Source organism: Aquarana catesbeiana, linkage group LG03, assembly GCF_042186555.1.
Source record: "Aquarana catesbeiana isolate 2022-GZ linkage group LG03, ASM4218655v1, whole genome shotgun sequence".
NCBI lineage: Eukaryota > Metazoa > Chordata > Amphibia > Anura > Ranidae > Aquarana > Aquarana catesbeiana.
The window spans coordinates 62,516,958-62,533,127 of NC_133326.1; the positions used below are offsets into that span (position 1 = coordinate 62,516,958).

The 16,170-nt window shown below is 42.7% G+C and overlaps 1 protein-coding gene across 2 annotated transcripts in view; it reads left to right on the top strand.

The window, feature by feature from the left end:
- Positions 1-16,170, top strand: part of SPPL2A (signal peptide peptidase like 2A) — a 118,064-nt gene that overhangs the window by 47,277 nt on the left and 54,617 nt on the right. For both annotated transcript variants that reach the window (XM_073618610.1, XM_073618611.1), the window contains exons 5-6: positions 11,944-12,077; positions 13,556-13,707. In XM_073618610.1, the coding sequence (XP_073474711.1) occupies positions 11,944-12,077; positions 13,556-13,707 (286 nt within the window). The remainder of the gene's footprint in view (positions 1-11,943; positions 12,078-13,555; positions 13,708-16,170) is intronic.

The window sequence follows — 16,170 nt, forward strand, 5'->3', positions numbered from 1 at the left end:
TGGCTCTGAGGTCGTTCGCTCAGGGTCTTCAGGCTCAGCATGTTCAAATACTAACAGACAATGCCATGGCCGTGGCTTATATAAACAGACAGGGAGGTACAAGGAGCAAATCGCTGCAAGTACTAGCCATGGACATTCTTTGGTGGGCAGAAAGACACTTGCTGTCTCTATCTGCTGTCCACCTAAAAGGGTCCCTGAACAGAGTGGTGGATTTCCTGAGCAGAAACCCCATTTAAGAAGCAGAATGGTCTCTGAACCCAGAGGTGTTCGCTATGATTGCCGAAAAATGGGGGCTGCCAGATGTGGACCTGTTCGCCTCAAAGGAGAATGCCCTGGTTCCGCTATTTTTTTTCCCTAAACAGTCACGACGGGTCACTAGGGACAGATGCTCTGGCGTATCCATGGAAATTCCATCCTTGCTACGCTTTCCCCCCATTCCAGTTAATTCCCTTAATATTAAGAAAAATTCAGAAAGAAATGGTACCAGTCATTCTAATCACACCCTTTTGGCCAAGAAGGGCCTGGTTTTCAACCGTTCTGAGAATGGCGGTCCAGCCTTATTGGCATCTGCCCCTCAGGCAGGATTTACTATTACAGGGTCCTGTAAATGATCCAGAGGTAGCCACTTTGGCTCTCACAGCCTGGTATCTGAAGAGCAGCTCCTAAAAAGCAAGGGCTTTTCCAAACGATTTGATTTCAACACTATTATCAAGTAGGAAAAAGGTGACTAGGGACATTTATTCCAAGGCCTGGAGGGTTTATAAGACATGGTGTAATTCTTCTGCCCAGGACCCAGGGAATCTTGTTACCATTCTTGATTTTTTACAGGATGGAGCCGACAAGGGACTAGCAGTTAGTACCTTGAAGGTGCAGGTTGCTGCGCTAGCAGTGTTCTTAAAAAGATCTGTGGCCTCGAATCCATTGGTAACCAGATTCTTTAGATCCCTTACGAGATCCAGACCAGCACTGCTTAAAGTCTTTCCTAAATGGGATCTGTCTATAGTCCTTCAGTCTCTAACAGAGTCCCTTTGAACCGTTAGAAGAAGCGCCACTCAGATATCTCACTTTGAAATCTGTGTTTCTGATTGCCATGGTCTCTGCACGCAGGATCAGTGAGCTTAACGCGTTATCAATTAAGGAACCCTATTTGTCTATCTTTCCTGATAGGGTTATACTTGGGACAGATCAGAAATTCTTACCAAAGATAGCTTCACTACAGAATCGTGTTCAAGACCTTATACTTCCAACCTTCTGCCCCAACCCGGCAGGGGAGAAGGAGACTTGTTTCCACATGTTGGATGTCAGAAGGACTTTGTTATGCTATTTGGAAAGAACAAGGTCCTTTAGACGTTCAGATTCAGTTTTTGTGCTTTTCTCGGGCAACAGGAAAGGTTGCCAGGCTTCTAAGGTTTCTTTAGCAAGGTGGCTGAAACTATCCATTTCAGAGGCTTATTCGCATGCAGGTGTGTCTCCACCAGTAGGAATTTGTGCGCACTCAACAAGAGCACTAGCAGCCACTTGGGCAGAGAAAGCTGGCGCCACCCCTGAACAAATTTGCAGGGCGGCAACATGGTTGAGTTTTCACACATTCGTGAAACATTACAGGCTGGACCTCACATCTGCTAATGATCAGGCGTTTGGCAGAAAGGTCCTGCAAGCTGTTGTCCCGCCCTAAGGGGTAAGTCTGTTATCCTCTCAGGTGCTGTCCTGAAAGTCGCCTTGGGAAAAATCAAGTTAGACTTACCGGTAACTTGTTTTCCAGAAGTCTTTCAGGACAGCAACATCCCGCCCTATTGTATTTAATATACTATGCTGTGACTAACGTATGTGTTTGTGTTCCAGCCGGGGCCGGAGGTCTTCTCTATTACAACTAAGGTATGGTAGGGAGGCGCCTCCCTTTAAAGTTTGGAGGAAGAAGGTGTTTCCGGTGGGTGGAGTCGCTATCTCTCAGGTGCTGTCCTGTAAGACTTCTGGAAAACAAGTTACCGGTAAGTCTAACTCGATTTTTTTTTTTTTTTTCTCTAACACCCCAGGGAATAGGGTCATTGCAATACTTTGTCACATTGTATTTGCGCAGCGGTCTTACAAGAGCACTTTTTTTTTTTTTTTTGGAATAAATACACTTGTTTGACTTTAAAAAAAAAAAAAGACAACAGTAAAGTTAGCCTAATATTTATTTATTTTTATTTTTTTGATATTGTGAAAGATAATGTTACGCTGAGTAAATTGATACCCAACATGTTCCGCTTTAAAATTTGCGCCCGCTCGTGGAATGACGACAAACTTTTAACCTTAAAAAATCTCCATAGGTGGGGGGTGTGGTTTGGATGTACATGTGAACAGATGTGCCTCACATCGGCTCCGGCATCCTGATATAATTTATCCTGTTGAGTGTATACCCCTGCAGCAATTGACCGGATACACTCTGCTCCCTGTGGAGCTACCCCCACTGCGACTTTCGGTTGAAATCTACCTAAGGCAGGGATGACTAAAAGGCAGGAGGAGAGTCTGCATGCCAAGCGGCAGACCCAACATAGCTGATCCCCCAGCTCCAACAGCGAAAGACCGCTGCAGCTTGGCAGCGTCAATGCTAGCAAAATATGCCCATGATCCGGGTGGCCAGAAACCTATGCAGCAGCCACACACATCGTATGGAGCAAAAGCAGTGAAAAACGGCCCCCCTGTGAAACAGCAGCACATGGAACAGCATGCAGCAGTGAAAATGGCGTCGGCAGCACATGGCACCACAGTGAGTACACACTTGTCTCCCCCTCCTCCTCCTGGTATAGCAGACTCCCCTGACCCTGAGCATAGAGAACCCTCCCTGCAAGATATCCTCACTGCAGTCCATACCTATGGCTCCTCACTCACCGATTTGTCCACAGAGGTTCGAAGCATGAAAGAAGGTATACTGCTAATCAGACATGACATACAAAAGATCAGAGAAAGGGCCCACTGCTTTGGAGGCTAGGGTGAGCTCCATAGAGGATGAGCTGCCTCCACTTCTGCAAGATGTTCAAATGACTGCTGCTAAAATGACAGATACGGCGGCCAGAATAGAAGACATGGAAAATGGGCTGAGACAGAGTAATATCCGCATAGTTGGTATGCCTGAATAATCTGAAGGGAAGAACCTTGTTGACTTAATTGAAACTTGGCTAGCTGACACGTTTGGTAAAAATAAACTTACTCCCTTTATCTCTGTTGAAAAAGCAGGGTGCCTTCTCGCCCACCACCACCACCAGGAGGCAATGACAAACCTTTCCTGCTGAAACTCTTACACCATGGGGTCTTCAAACAACGGCCCTCAAGTTGTTCATGAACTACAATTCCCATCATTCCTAGTCATGTCTGTGAATGTCAGAGTTTTACAATGCCTCATGGGATGTGTAGTTCCGCAACAGCTGGAGGGCCGTAGTTTGAGGATCCCTGTCTTACACTATAAAGATAGAGATATTATCTATTGCATGGCTAGACAAAAAGCTAATCTGGAAATACAGGGCACCAAAGTATCCATATATCCTGATTTCTCAGCAGCAGTTCAAAAGCAGAGGGCTAGATTCACTGAAGTGAAGAAACACCTGCGAGCAATACCAGTGATGTATACAGATGGTTCTGTACACTTTTTTGAAAACCCGTCGATGGCTACCAACTGGCTTAATCGTCCTGAGCGATACCTGCGAGCAGCTGCTCGAGTCAGTGGCCCAAGCTAGATCATGAGTTAGTGGTTGTAAACCCTTACAGACCTCTTTGACCTACAGGTAAGCCTAGATTAAGAAAGACTGCACCGATGTCTACGGCGCATGTGCAGCGTGGCTCCCGTGAGCATTTGTGGGAGTGACTTCATCGCAGCTCTGGCCAGTCAGTAGGACCGCTGCAGGGGCTTCGATCTCAAGTAAGTAATTCATAATGAGCTAGTATGCATACTAGCTCATTATGCCTTTGTCTTGCAGGGTGTTTTTTTTTTTTTTTTTTTTTTTTTTTTTTTTTTTCTTTTGAGAGGGTTTACTTCCTCTTTAACCTGCCTACATATATTGTTTGCTCACCTTGCTAACAATGGAACCCAAAGGGGAACACTTTGGATTTGCTGGTTTATTACATCTCTTGCCAGCAACTTGTGTACTTGACTTCACAGCATGAGGTCCTAGCCCTCGCTTGTTCCCTCTCACATAGCCCTGCGGGGAAAGATTGGAAGGCTTTCCAATGGGAACTTCCGTTTTCTTGATTGGAAGACTGTTTGATTTTCTTTTTTGTTTTTTTTTTTTTGTTTTTGTTTTTAAGCCCTGTTTGGGTGGGCTCTACCTCTGCAGATCCTTTTCCTATACTATTTTACCACACGACACTGTGTCCCAGAGTGAGATGACTGATGCCAGCCACATGGAGTACCTCCTGCACAAGAGCCATCATGGTAAAGTGCTTGACTGGACCTTCTGGTCCTCCGTCCATAGACCGGGCCCACATTGGCCTGGGAAATTCTCATATATATCTTTTTTTTCAATGAGTAAGCAGGTGGACACGATCCTCTCCTGGAACGTTGGAGGCTTGCATGATCCTAAAAAGAGGACTGCAGTATTCACTTTTCTCTCACACCAGGCTCCCGCTCTTATCTGCTTACAGAAGGCTCATCTCACTGGTGACACTACCAACCTACTATATATGTCTAAATACCCTGTACAATATCATTCTCTGCATACCCGATACTCTAGGGGGGTTGGTATTTTGTTTTCCAGGACTGCCTCATTCACTAAACATGATGCCCAAATAGACTCTGAGGGCAGATTCATTTTTCTGATGGGTATGTGGGAATCTTGTGCTTATGTTATTGCTAGTGTTTATGTGCCCCCACCTTTTACGTTGACAGTACTACAAGGTTTATCTAGGTTTTTGGCTAAACATCCACAGCTCCCAGTCTATGTTCTAGGTGACTTTAACAGTGCACTGGATACCTCACTTGATGTACAAAAGAAATACTGCCCGCAGGGCCCCAGAATAATTACTGCCTTGGCTAAATTTACGGCTGAACTTGGGTTGACGAATCTCTGGAGATGTAAGTTTCCTCTCAAGGCCCAATTCTCCCGCCATTCATTGACCCACTCTACGCTATCACATATAGATTTTGCGCTGGGGAATATCATGACTCACTGCTATGACCCTGTGGTGCCATATCTGGCCAGGGGCCTATCTGACCATTCCCCAGTGCAACTCGGTTTAAATTTCCATAAGGCCAGAGTACCTGTCCATTGGAAGCTGAACCCATTCTGGCTCCATCTATTTACTGATACTGAACACATGCAGGTTCATATTAAACTTTTTACTGGATAATACCCTGAAGGCTTTCATTAGAGGTATGTGCATTAAAGAGATTGCTAAGATTAAGACCAGGAGCAGACACTGGGCCAGGGATGCCAGTCTAGCTGTAGATAGAGTGGAAGAAACATTTCTGCAGACTCCTATGCCTGACCATGAGAGGCAGTGGATAGATGCACAAAAACTTTACCGTGCTATACAAAAAAAAAAAAATTGATAATAAGCGTTTCTTTACCTCTCAAACGTATTTTGAAGAGGGTGAGAAAACTGGTCATATGCTGTCTGATAGCCAGGTCCCAACAACCTTCCCTGGTCGTACACAGATTAGCCATATGACCCACGCAGGCGGTTACAGACACTCCTTCCATCCTCCATCCTGAAGGGGTTCTGTACCTTCTTTCAGGATATATACTCTCAGACTTCCTGGATACTATTCAACTCCCTCAGCTTCAGGGGGAAGTTAAAAAAACAATTAAATGCACCTCTCACCCTTGAGGAGCTACAACTCGCACTGGCCACGTTTCCAAACTCTAAGGCCCCAGGAAACGATGGCTTACCAATTGAGCTATACAAAAATTTTGGAGGAATACTCCTACCGGAGTTACTCATACGCTTACTGATGCTTATTCCCTAGATTCTTTGCCGAGGTCTATGTTTGAAGCGGTGGTGGTGGTCCTTTTTGTAGCCAGGGAAAGATCCTGATAAACCTGAATCCTATAGGCCTATCTCCTTGCTGAATATGGATTTAAAATTGCCTACAAAAGTCATCGCCATGAGACTCTCAAAGGTGGTGTCTAAACTTATGCACCTGGATCAATCCGGATTCATACTTAATCGATTTACGACAAACAATCTCCGTTGCCAATATCTGAATATGCAACTCCCTACTGACAACCAGGGTCAGGGAGCTATCATCTCGCTAGATGCTGCTAAGGCATTCGACAGTGAGTGGAATTACTTATGGCGGGTATTGGAAAAACTCAATCTGGGGGAGACAATCATTTCATGGATCAAACTATCATATAAAGCACCGAAAGCATGCATCAGAATTAATAACACCTGATCACCATCCTTTGCTCTGCACAGGGGTACAAGACAGGGTTGCCTCCTATCCCCGCTGCTAATTGCGCTGGCTATTAGAGGGAGTTCTGAAATAAGTGGTTGTAAACCTATACTGTGTAGCCAGATGGCCACTAAAAATGGATAACTGCGTCCTCTCAGTTATGAGATACGTTTGTTATAAAATGAAAATGTTACTTATGTTCTCAATAAAAATTATCTGGATTTTTAAAAAAATCTCCATCGGTGACGTTTAAAAATTTCTACAGGTTACAGAGAAGGTCTTAGGGCTATAATTATTGCTCTCGCTCTAACAATCGCGGCGATACCTCACATGTGTGGTTTGAACACCGTTTACATATGCGAGCGTGACTCACATATGCGCTTGCTTCTGAGCGTGAGCTTGGCAGGACGGGGTGCGTTCAAATTTTATATATATATATTTTTTTTATTTTAATTTTTATAATTATTTTTTATTTTTCTTATTTTACTACTTTTTTTTTTTTTTTTTTTTTACACTGTTCTTTTAAAAAAAAAAAAAAAGTTTGGGTCACTTTTTATTCCCATTACAAGGAATGTAAACATCCCTTGTAATAGAAAAATGCATGACAGGACCTCTTAAATATGAGATCTGGGGTCAAAAAGACCTCAGATCTCATGTTTACACTAAAATGCAATAAAAATAATTTTCCCTTTTTAAGAGCATTGGACGGAAGTGACGTTTTGACGTCGCTTCCGCCCTCCTAGGCTATGGAGCCGAGTGGGGGCCATCTTCCCCTCACTCGGCAGTCAGGCATTCAGGGGAGAGGGCACGATTGTTTTGTGCCTTTACTTGTTTAAACCGCAGAGAATAAAATGGTGGTAGTTGCAATTTTTATGCCACTTATTAACACAAATTTTAGGGGGTGCAAAAATGCAATGAATTATCCAAAAGTGGTTCTAAAGGCAGAAGGTGTTTTCTTTATCTATTTGCAGCAGCCCCCCTAATACTTACCTGAGCCCCATCTCGATCCAGCGATGTTGCACGAGAGACTCAGCTATCCAGGACTCTCCCTCTTTATTGACTGGGAGACACAGCGGGCGCCACTAGCTCCCACTGCTGTTAGTCATTGAGCCAATGAGGAGAGAGAGGGGGAGCGGGTGCCCCCATAGCAAGCTGCTTGCAGTGTGGGCAGGAGGGAGGGGCTAGGAGCGCTGGCGGTGAACCAGAGAAGAGGAGGATAGGTGCTACTCTGCACAGAGCAGGTGTGTACGACCTGTTTTATTTTTAAATGGGGAAAAAAAAAGGCCTTTAAAATAACTTTAACCATGTAAGTACCCTATATTTTCTATAGGCGATGCTTTAAAAGCCCCCTATATGTCAATAGTTTAGCGTTATGAACGAGATCTGGTGCTAGAAATATATTGCTCTCATTCCGGCTTTCGCGGCGATATGTAACTTGTATCGCAATCAACATTTTCAGACATGGGCGCCCGCTGTGTGCAATTTTATGTTTGTACATGCGTATATGTTGGGGGGGGGGCCTCAATTTTTTCGGGGGGGGGGGGGGGATTTTATGTGCTTGGGTGTAACTTACATTTTTTTTTTTAAATATATATTTTTTTATTTTTTACGTGGTGTTGGTTTTTTTTTTTTTTTTTTTTTTTTTTTACTTTTTTTCTTTTTCCGATCACATAAAGGACATGTCCCCTGGTTGTCTCTTGATTGAGACAACCAGGGTCTGAAAGACCCTGCAGGTCTTCCCTGTCCTCCACTGATTCGAATGCAGTGCACATCATGCTGCATTACATTCTTTCCCAGCCTTGACAGCCGGGGAAACTCAATGGGAACCCGGAACTGGCGTCACATGTCACTTTCAGGTCGACAACTAGAAGGGGGAGAGCAGACGTGTCCGTTCTCCCTCTACCCGGTGGCACCTGCTAAGCCAATCCCAGGCCTGCAGATGGGTAGGCGGAGCCTGGGATACATAGCGTTGGGGCGCGCAGGAGTTGTGGGGAGCATTCAGCAACAGCCCAGGTGGCAGGCCCAAAACTTCTGGTCGCTATGGCGGCTTGGCACCTGGGGTTTGTCGAGCCCTGCACTGGATAAGCCAAGGTAAAGTTGCTCCCTCCGAATCTCATAGTTTTCCAAATGCCAAAGCATGGCAACCCTAAGGTCAGGGAACAGCAGCTGTCATTTCTGAAACCTACAGTGATTCGGTCACTGTATGTGCAAGTTTGTGGGTGTGGAAGTTAACTTTGCAGTCTTCTCCTTGGGTGCCAGAAGACCTTGTCCCGGTACTGCCAGAGACCTCCCTGAGAAGTTTTAAGAGATGTTTCACTTGACAGTAGGTTCCTTTTTAAAATGACCCGTGCTTATTTGAAGACAAGCCTTTTGCTGCTGTTTTGGTATCAATACTGACACGTAACAAATTCAGGCAGTTCCTACTACCTCCACTTTAAGGACCTATCACAATGACTGCAACAGATTAAAAAAAGAATTGGCCTCCAGTTATCAGATCCGGAAACTGGTGGTAATTTAAAACCAGATTTTAAGCTGGCGTACAGAGGGATGCCAGTGCTTAGAGCTGAGCATATGTCTGTGCTGGGAAGCTGTCATAAATGTAACAGCTTCCTGCACAGGCAAAGTATATGTTGCCAACACTCCAAGGATCATTAAAATGGGCAAATGTTTATTCAGTGATCATATCACAGTGGTGCAACATTTCGGGTCCATGAAGGACCTCTTCATCAGGCATGTGATAAGTGCTTGATACAGTTCAGTAGACCTTCAACGTGCCACCCCCTGACCTCCTGAGGTTATGACATAATGAAACTCGTCAAAAAAAATGCAAGCAATCAAATGGTGACCCTGTCACAATGCATAACATGCGTAAAGGTTATGTCAGTAGAAATGCACTGGTTCCAGTGTATTAGGCGGCTACTATGTGGGCTGCTAATTATGCTCAGAGTCCTAGATTGTTCCCCCCGATTGGGTACATCTGTCAGATTCTCTTGATCGAGGTGGTGCACAACCCCGTCACAGCAAAAGTGTTGCAGTTGCCATGTGACCGGACTGTCGTCCAATGGTCGCTTAGTGCGTGACATGCACATGCTCCCTAAGGCTACCTGCATTGTGGGGACCAGAGACGCTGATTAGCAGGCTGCCAGTGCGCCTGCTGATCGAAACGCATGAGGTCAAGGTATGCGATCGAAAAGGGGTAAGTGGAATTGGCGCTGCTTAAAATATGTGAATACCATAAATATGTTCAAGTATATAAAAAAAGTGCTAATAGCAGATGCTGCCTCCACTAATGTCAACCACCATAAGGCAGATGACAAAGATGTGAGATGTAAAAGGATAAGTTTAATTGGCACTGCTAATAAAGTACTGTATGTACAGTAATTACCATATAAAACTAAGTTAACAAGTTGATCTTCAGTGACCATTACCAAAAGTGCTAAGTGCAGAAACATGGGTGTCCATATAAAGGTGCTAAGTGCAATAAATCAAAGTACTACAATCTATATTAAACAATCATAAGTGCATGGTGTCATCAAATTTAAAAGTCCAAGTCGTATCAAGCAATAAATTAATTCTCCACACGGTGAAATCGGTACTCCAGGAAGGGGCATGCAATCGGGCAGTGATTGTGTGTAACGCTCCTGCCCCCCTCTTAAGTCACCCTCACCGGAAAATCTCACCCATAAAGGGTCAGTAAGCCCTCACAGTACACCTGACTGTAGCAGAGATTTCCATGGCTCCTATGGTCTCCTCCGCCCCAGTATTGTCCTGAAAAGATATCAATGGTACTCATAGCGTGACTCCATGAAACTTAATTTATTTAGCGCATAAAAGTGAACACTTACAAGATTCCAGCACATAACAAGTATGTACAATCATAAACCAGGGAGTCTGGGTTGTGGTACGCTCAACGGATCAAAACCTGACGTGACGCAGTAGCTCTGACTTGCGCGTTTCGTCACAAAGACATCATCAGAAGCAGCGCCATCTTTCTACACCAACCGGTTGGAATAGAATGTGGTAACCTAGCAACTAGGGACCATGTGACCAGCGGCCATCTTGGGCATGCTCCGTGTTAAGATCTGATTTGCAGCCTATATATATGGACTGCATACATATCTATATGGACCCCACAGCTGCTCGGCTACCGTATTAACAGTTAATCTACTATCACATACTTTATTCAGTGTCATGGTAATCTTGATCTGCACTGAAGATGGGGTGTCATGTATGCACTCTCTGGCTTTAGTGCCGCCTTCTTCTAAGACAAGTTCATGCACCTATTCCCGATAGCTACTTGAATTTGTCACAAAAACTGACCAATTCAGTGCAGAGTTGCAAGGGAATTTTAACTGTTTATAAATTCCACCCCAATATTTTTAGATAAAGATCCTAAAAAGAATGTTAGAGAAAACAGTGTGAATAATATACTGTACAGTATAAGTACTGGAGGGATGTTTGCAATACTATGGACAGCAAGGAAAAAAAAAAACATATTGTTGCAAAAAGAGACCTAGCCTAAGATCATTCCAGAAAAACACCATCCAAGTGGCTACCAGGAGTCAACGTCGACTTGATGGAATACAATAACAAGCATTGGAGAAATTATGTATAGGAAAGTATAAACCATCTTGTCTATATTCCCGTTGCACACATTCCTGAATGACTAGGCTCATCTGTAGTGGGTGCTGTAGCTGGATACTGGACGTCCTAGATCTATGCACATATTCGCCAGCACACCGTGGATCTGCAAATGCAGTCCAAAACTTTTATTGCAGACAGATCACATCACAAAGAATAAGTATAACATTTCGGAGCCATTGTGCCTGACTAAGGGATCTACACGGCTCCGAAATGTTGCACTTGTTTTGTTATGTGATGGGATCTGTCTGCAATAAAAGCTTTGGACTGCATTTGAAGATCCACCGTGTGCCAATGAATATGTGCATAGAAAAGTATAAAGACACCCATTAATGTGTCTTATCAGCTCTTCTTCCTTTTTTTTTTTTTTTTAATGCCTTTTTTCTAATGGTAAAATGAAAAGGGTTTGTAACCTTTTACCATACTTTCTTTGATAGGAAGTGAAAATGAGGAAATTGCTTAACAGTCTTGGAAGCCTGAAAACCCCCTATGTTATGAAGTGTGTGTGTGCGCGTGTGTGTTTTTGTTTAGTTTTTTGTTTTTTATGAAAATTTTTATTTTTTACAACACCAGCTAATTTTTTAGATAAATTTCACATGATGGTATTGAAATGTGGGGGGAAAGGGTGAATGACAAAATATGCTACATACAATACTGACATTGCCTTGTTTTGTGCACTGAAAGTGTCGGGTAGGTATCTGTGCTGCGTGGTGCGGTATGTCTACATTAGATTATCATAGGAAAATAATTGCAGGCTTAGAAGATTGGGTTTCCGCTGTGAATGCAGCAGTCTCCTTGTATAGATCTCATTGGCAAATCAAATGACTAGCTACACAAGGTAGAAAAAAATGAGGTTGACTAAGTGACTGGCTGGTTGGAAATTTGACTGAATGTGTTCATAGTAATATTTTTTTTTTTTTTTTTCCCCCTAGGTGTTTGGAAAGGATATTGCTGTGGCTTTGTACTCCCCTCCACTCACACAGTTTGATTTCAGCCTGCTGGTTATTTTCCTTATCTCTGTGTTCACTGTGGCATTGGGTGGTTACTGGAGCGGACTGTCTGAGATGTAAGTATAAATGAAAATATTTTAACGCCACTGATGCTTTTGTAAATCCTTGCAGAGTTCTTTACCCCTTCCTAATACAATATCATCCTAATTAGAAATAAATTAATTTTAAGATACTTTTATTGTCTTATTTTCTAGCGTATAATATGGCATATATCAAAACCTAATTTGGTATTTGTATTGCTTAGCTTAAAGTGGTCGTTAAAGGAGAAGTGGATCACAGGAGTGCAGTTTGTTTTGCACTCCTGTGACCCGTTTTCAGCAGACAGCAGGTTGAAGCCCACTGTCAGCTGATGTCAGAGCTGATACAGGGAAGAATTGCCACCATACGGTAAGGATCTGCCCACATGCCTGGACCGGCACCCAGATCAGCCACTCAGCGAGCCGCTGAGAGCCTGGGCTGGCCACTCCCACCCCTTCCACAGCCCAGCGCTCCAGTGAGCATGGGGGGCAGAGCAGAGAGCTGCTGACTGACAGTCACACTAGCTCTCTGCTTCGGGAGCTCTGAGAACGGAGCAGTCGCGATCGGCAATGTTAGATCGCTCAGTTCTCAGTGTTGGAGGCATCAGGGGACAGATGCAGCATCGGAGCGATGCTACATCCACCTAGGTAAGTATGCTTCTGAAATAACAGGAAAACCCATACTTCTCTTTTAAATATGAATAAAGCATATCCCTCTATAGCGTGTACTTATCTCAAGAGCACTAAGTGTCATTTCTGTCTGCTGTTTCATTCCTCTATCAGCATGACTCACTTCTGACAAGTTTTCCTGACACTAAGATAAAAATAGTGACTGCAAAGGATCTCCAGCCAATTGACCACCTCAGCTCTTTTCCTGTGTGCTGTGTAAGGGGGGGGTGTCCTATCCCTTCCCTCCCCACCCCTCTAATCCGCTTTCAGAGCTCTCCTTTACTGAGCTTAGCCAAGTGTAACTTCAGCTCTTTGTCCCCCTTTGTTCTGAACTCTCAGACAACTCTAAAATTCAGCACTTTGGCTATAGAAAAGACTGCAGATAAACATGTACAACTTGTGTAGGAGGATTTGTTTCATCTCTGTGTATCACCTGAGGCCAGTCACTTTACTAGGTATATATGAGGGTTTACAACCACTTTACTCATCTGCTCAGTTACTTAAAATGCACCACAGTTCTATATATAAATGGAAGGCAAATCCTGACAGTGGATGAGGGGACCTTACTTTTTCTGTGGTAGGGAATCCTCTTGCAGTAAGTGGATCTATTCTTGTCCATTTCCCTGAACCTTTCAGTTATGTTCTAGTATAACCACCATTTTTTTGTTTTGCTTTTATTTTCAATATCATCTGGACACTGGGTTTCCCTGCAGACAGGCTGATTTTGCCCTGTTTGTATTCCTATACTGTATTTTGCCAAAACCTTTAATTTTTAAAAAATGTACCACAGTATTTCTAAATAAATAAAATCATTATTGTAAGTAAGTTGTACTATGTTTGTAATCCAGGGAAGACTTAAGACCTTCTCCAAGTGAAGATGAATGCGAAGGAAGAAAAAAGAAAGATGAAAATGTGACATTTACACCTCTCACTGTTATCCTGTTTGTTGTAATTTGTTGTGTCATGCTGCTTCTCCTGTACTTCTTCTACAAATGGCTAGGTAATGGGCTTCAATTTTTTGTGAATTTGTGTGTACATTTTTTTTTTTCTGACTCTCTCCGTAATTAGGAGATGATTAAAAAGTGGTGGAAGAACAATGTGTAAAAAGAAAAAAAAGTTAAACTTTTCTTCATTAAAAAAAAAAAAAAAAATTCTTCCTATTCGGGAGATTCAGCCTCCTAAAATCCTATATTTTAGGTTGTCCCCAGAACAGTGATAGTTCTGGTGACATCCAAAGATTTCTTCACTTTGTAGGGATTTCCTCTCACGTTCTGATTTGGCTATGGGACAGGAATTGAAGGGAAATCTCCCCAATTAAAAACAGATGGCAAAAAAAAAATCCTGATGGGTTATAACCCTCCTTTTTATCCTATTCTAAATGGGAAAAAATGCCTTTAGTTCTACTTTAAGCCAGACAAATTTGACACAATTGTTTTATTACTATCTACACTATTGTACATATGTTTTAGGCAGGTGTGAAAAATCCTGTAGATTAGGAATGCTTAGAAATAGAGGTGTTAATAGTTTATTTTTATCAATTTAACAAAATGTGGAGTAAATAACAGAAGAGACATCCATATCAAATCAATATTCGGAAGTGACCACCTTTTCTTTAAAACCGCATCAATTCTCCTAGGTACACTTGTACACACAGTATTTGAAGGAACTCGGCAGGTAAGTTGTTCCAAACATCTTAGAAAACTAACCACAGATCTTCTGTGGATATAGGCTTCCTCAAATCTTTGTTTTTTCATTCAATCCAAGACAGACTCGATATTGAGATCAGGGCTCTGTGGGGGCCAAACCATCACTTGCAGGACTCCTTGTTCTTTACAGTGAAGATGGTTCTTAATGACCTTGGCTGCATGTTTGGGGTAGTCGTTCTGTTGCAGAATACATTTGGGGCCAATCACACACCCTCCTGATAGTATGGCATGATGGGATACGTATCTGGCCAGATTTCTCCAGACAGTAGATGGGTGTACCTGGGTCACACTGGTTTCTGCCAGTTCTGTTCTGATGGTACTGCTGGACATCTGCTTTGAAATCTTTGCCTGGGAAAGACCTTGCTGATGCAGTATAACTACCTTGTGTCTTGTGTACTCAGTCTTGCCATGGTATATGACCTGTGACATGAAACGGTCTTCCACAACATCACCTTAGTAGCAGAGTATGGGTGTTCCTCACCCAGTTTTAAGCCTTCTACACAGTGGTTTCTGTTTCAGTTCATGACACTTTCACCCTACATGTGAAATTGATGATCATTAGCACCTGCTTGGTATAATTGGTTAACCGCTCGACTTCCGGAAGATTTACCCCCCTTCATGACCAGGCCATTTTTTGCGATACGGCACTGTGGTAATTTAACTGACAATTGCGTGGTCGTGTAACGCTGTACACAAATTGTCTTTTTTCCCCACAAATAGAGCTTTCTTTTCATGGTATTTGATCACCTGTGCATTTTAATTTTTTGTGCTATAAGCAAAAAAAGTGACAATTTTGAAGAATTTTTTTTTTTTTTTTTTTTACTTTCTGCTACAAAACATATATCTAATAAAAATATGTAAAAAAAAAAATTTAATTTCTTTATGAATATGAATTTAGGCCTATATGTATGCTGCTACATGTTTTTGGTTAAAAAAAAAAAAAAACCCAATTGATTTGTTTGCGCAAAAGTTATAGCATCTACAAACTATGGGAGAGATTTATGAAATTTTTATTTATTTTTTTCTAGTAATGGCAGTGATCAGCAACTTATAGTGGGACTACGATATTGCGGCGGACAAATCGGACACTTTTGACACTTTTTGTGGACCAGTGACACTAATGCAGTGATTAGTGCTAAAACACATGCATTTCACTATACTAATATTAATCATACAGGGTTTATATAGCGCCAACAGTTTGCGCAGCGCTTTACAACATGGGGGCAAACAGTATAGTTACGATACAATTCAATACAGGAGGGATCCGAGGGCCCTGCTCGTTAGAGCTTAGTCTAGAAGGGAGGGTCAAGTGGAACAAAAGGTAACAGCTGTGGGGGATGTGCTTGTACTAGAGGAAGGCTTTGACCCATTTTCCTGATTTGCAGAGACACAGGATCCATGCCTTCCCTACTGATATATAGTATAATCACAGCGGGAGCGACCCTCCAACGGTGTGCATACGTGCCCCACACCCGAAAGTGCAGGATTACATACTAGGTAGGTGATCCTTCACAGCAGAGCCGCCTTTCCGCCGTATATGTAAGTTTATACGGTCGGAAAGCGGTTAATCATACATCTGACTCTGATCTTAGAAAATCTCTGACTTTGTGCAAGTGTACGAATTGATACTGGTTTGAAGCCAAAGAGTAGTCACACCAAATATTGATTTGATTTAGATTTTTCTCCTGTTTTCTGGCTTTGTATTTTGTAAATTATTAAAAATAGACAATTAAAATGTATAATTTTTGAAAATATTC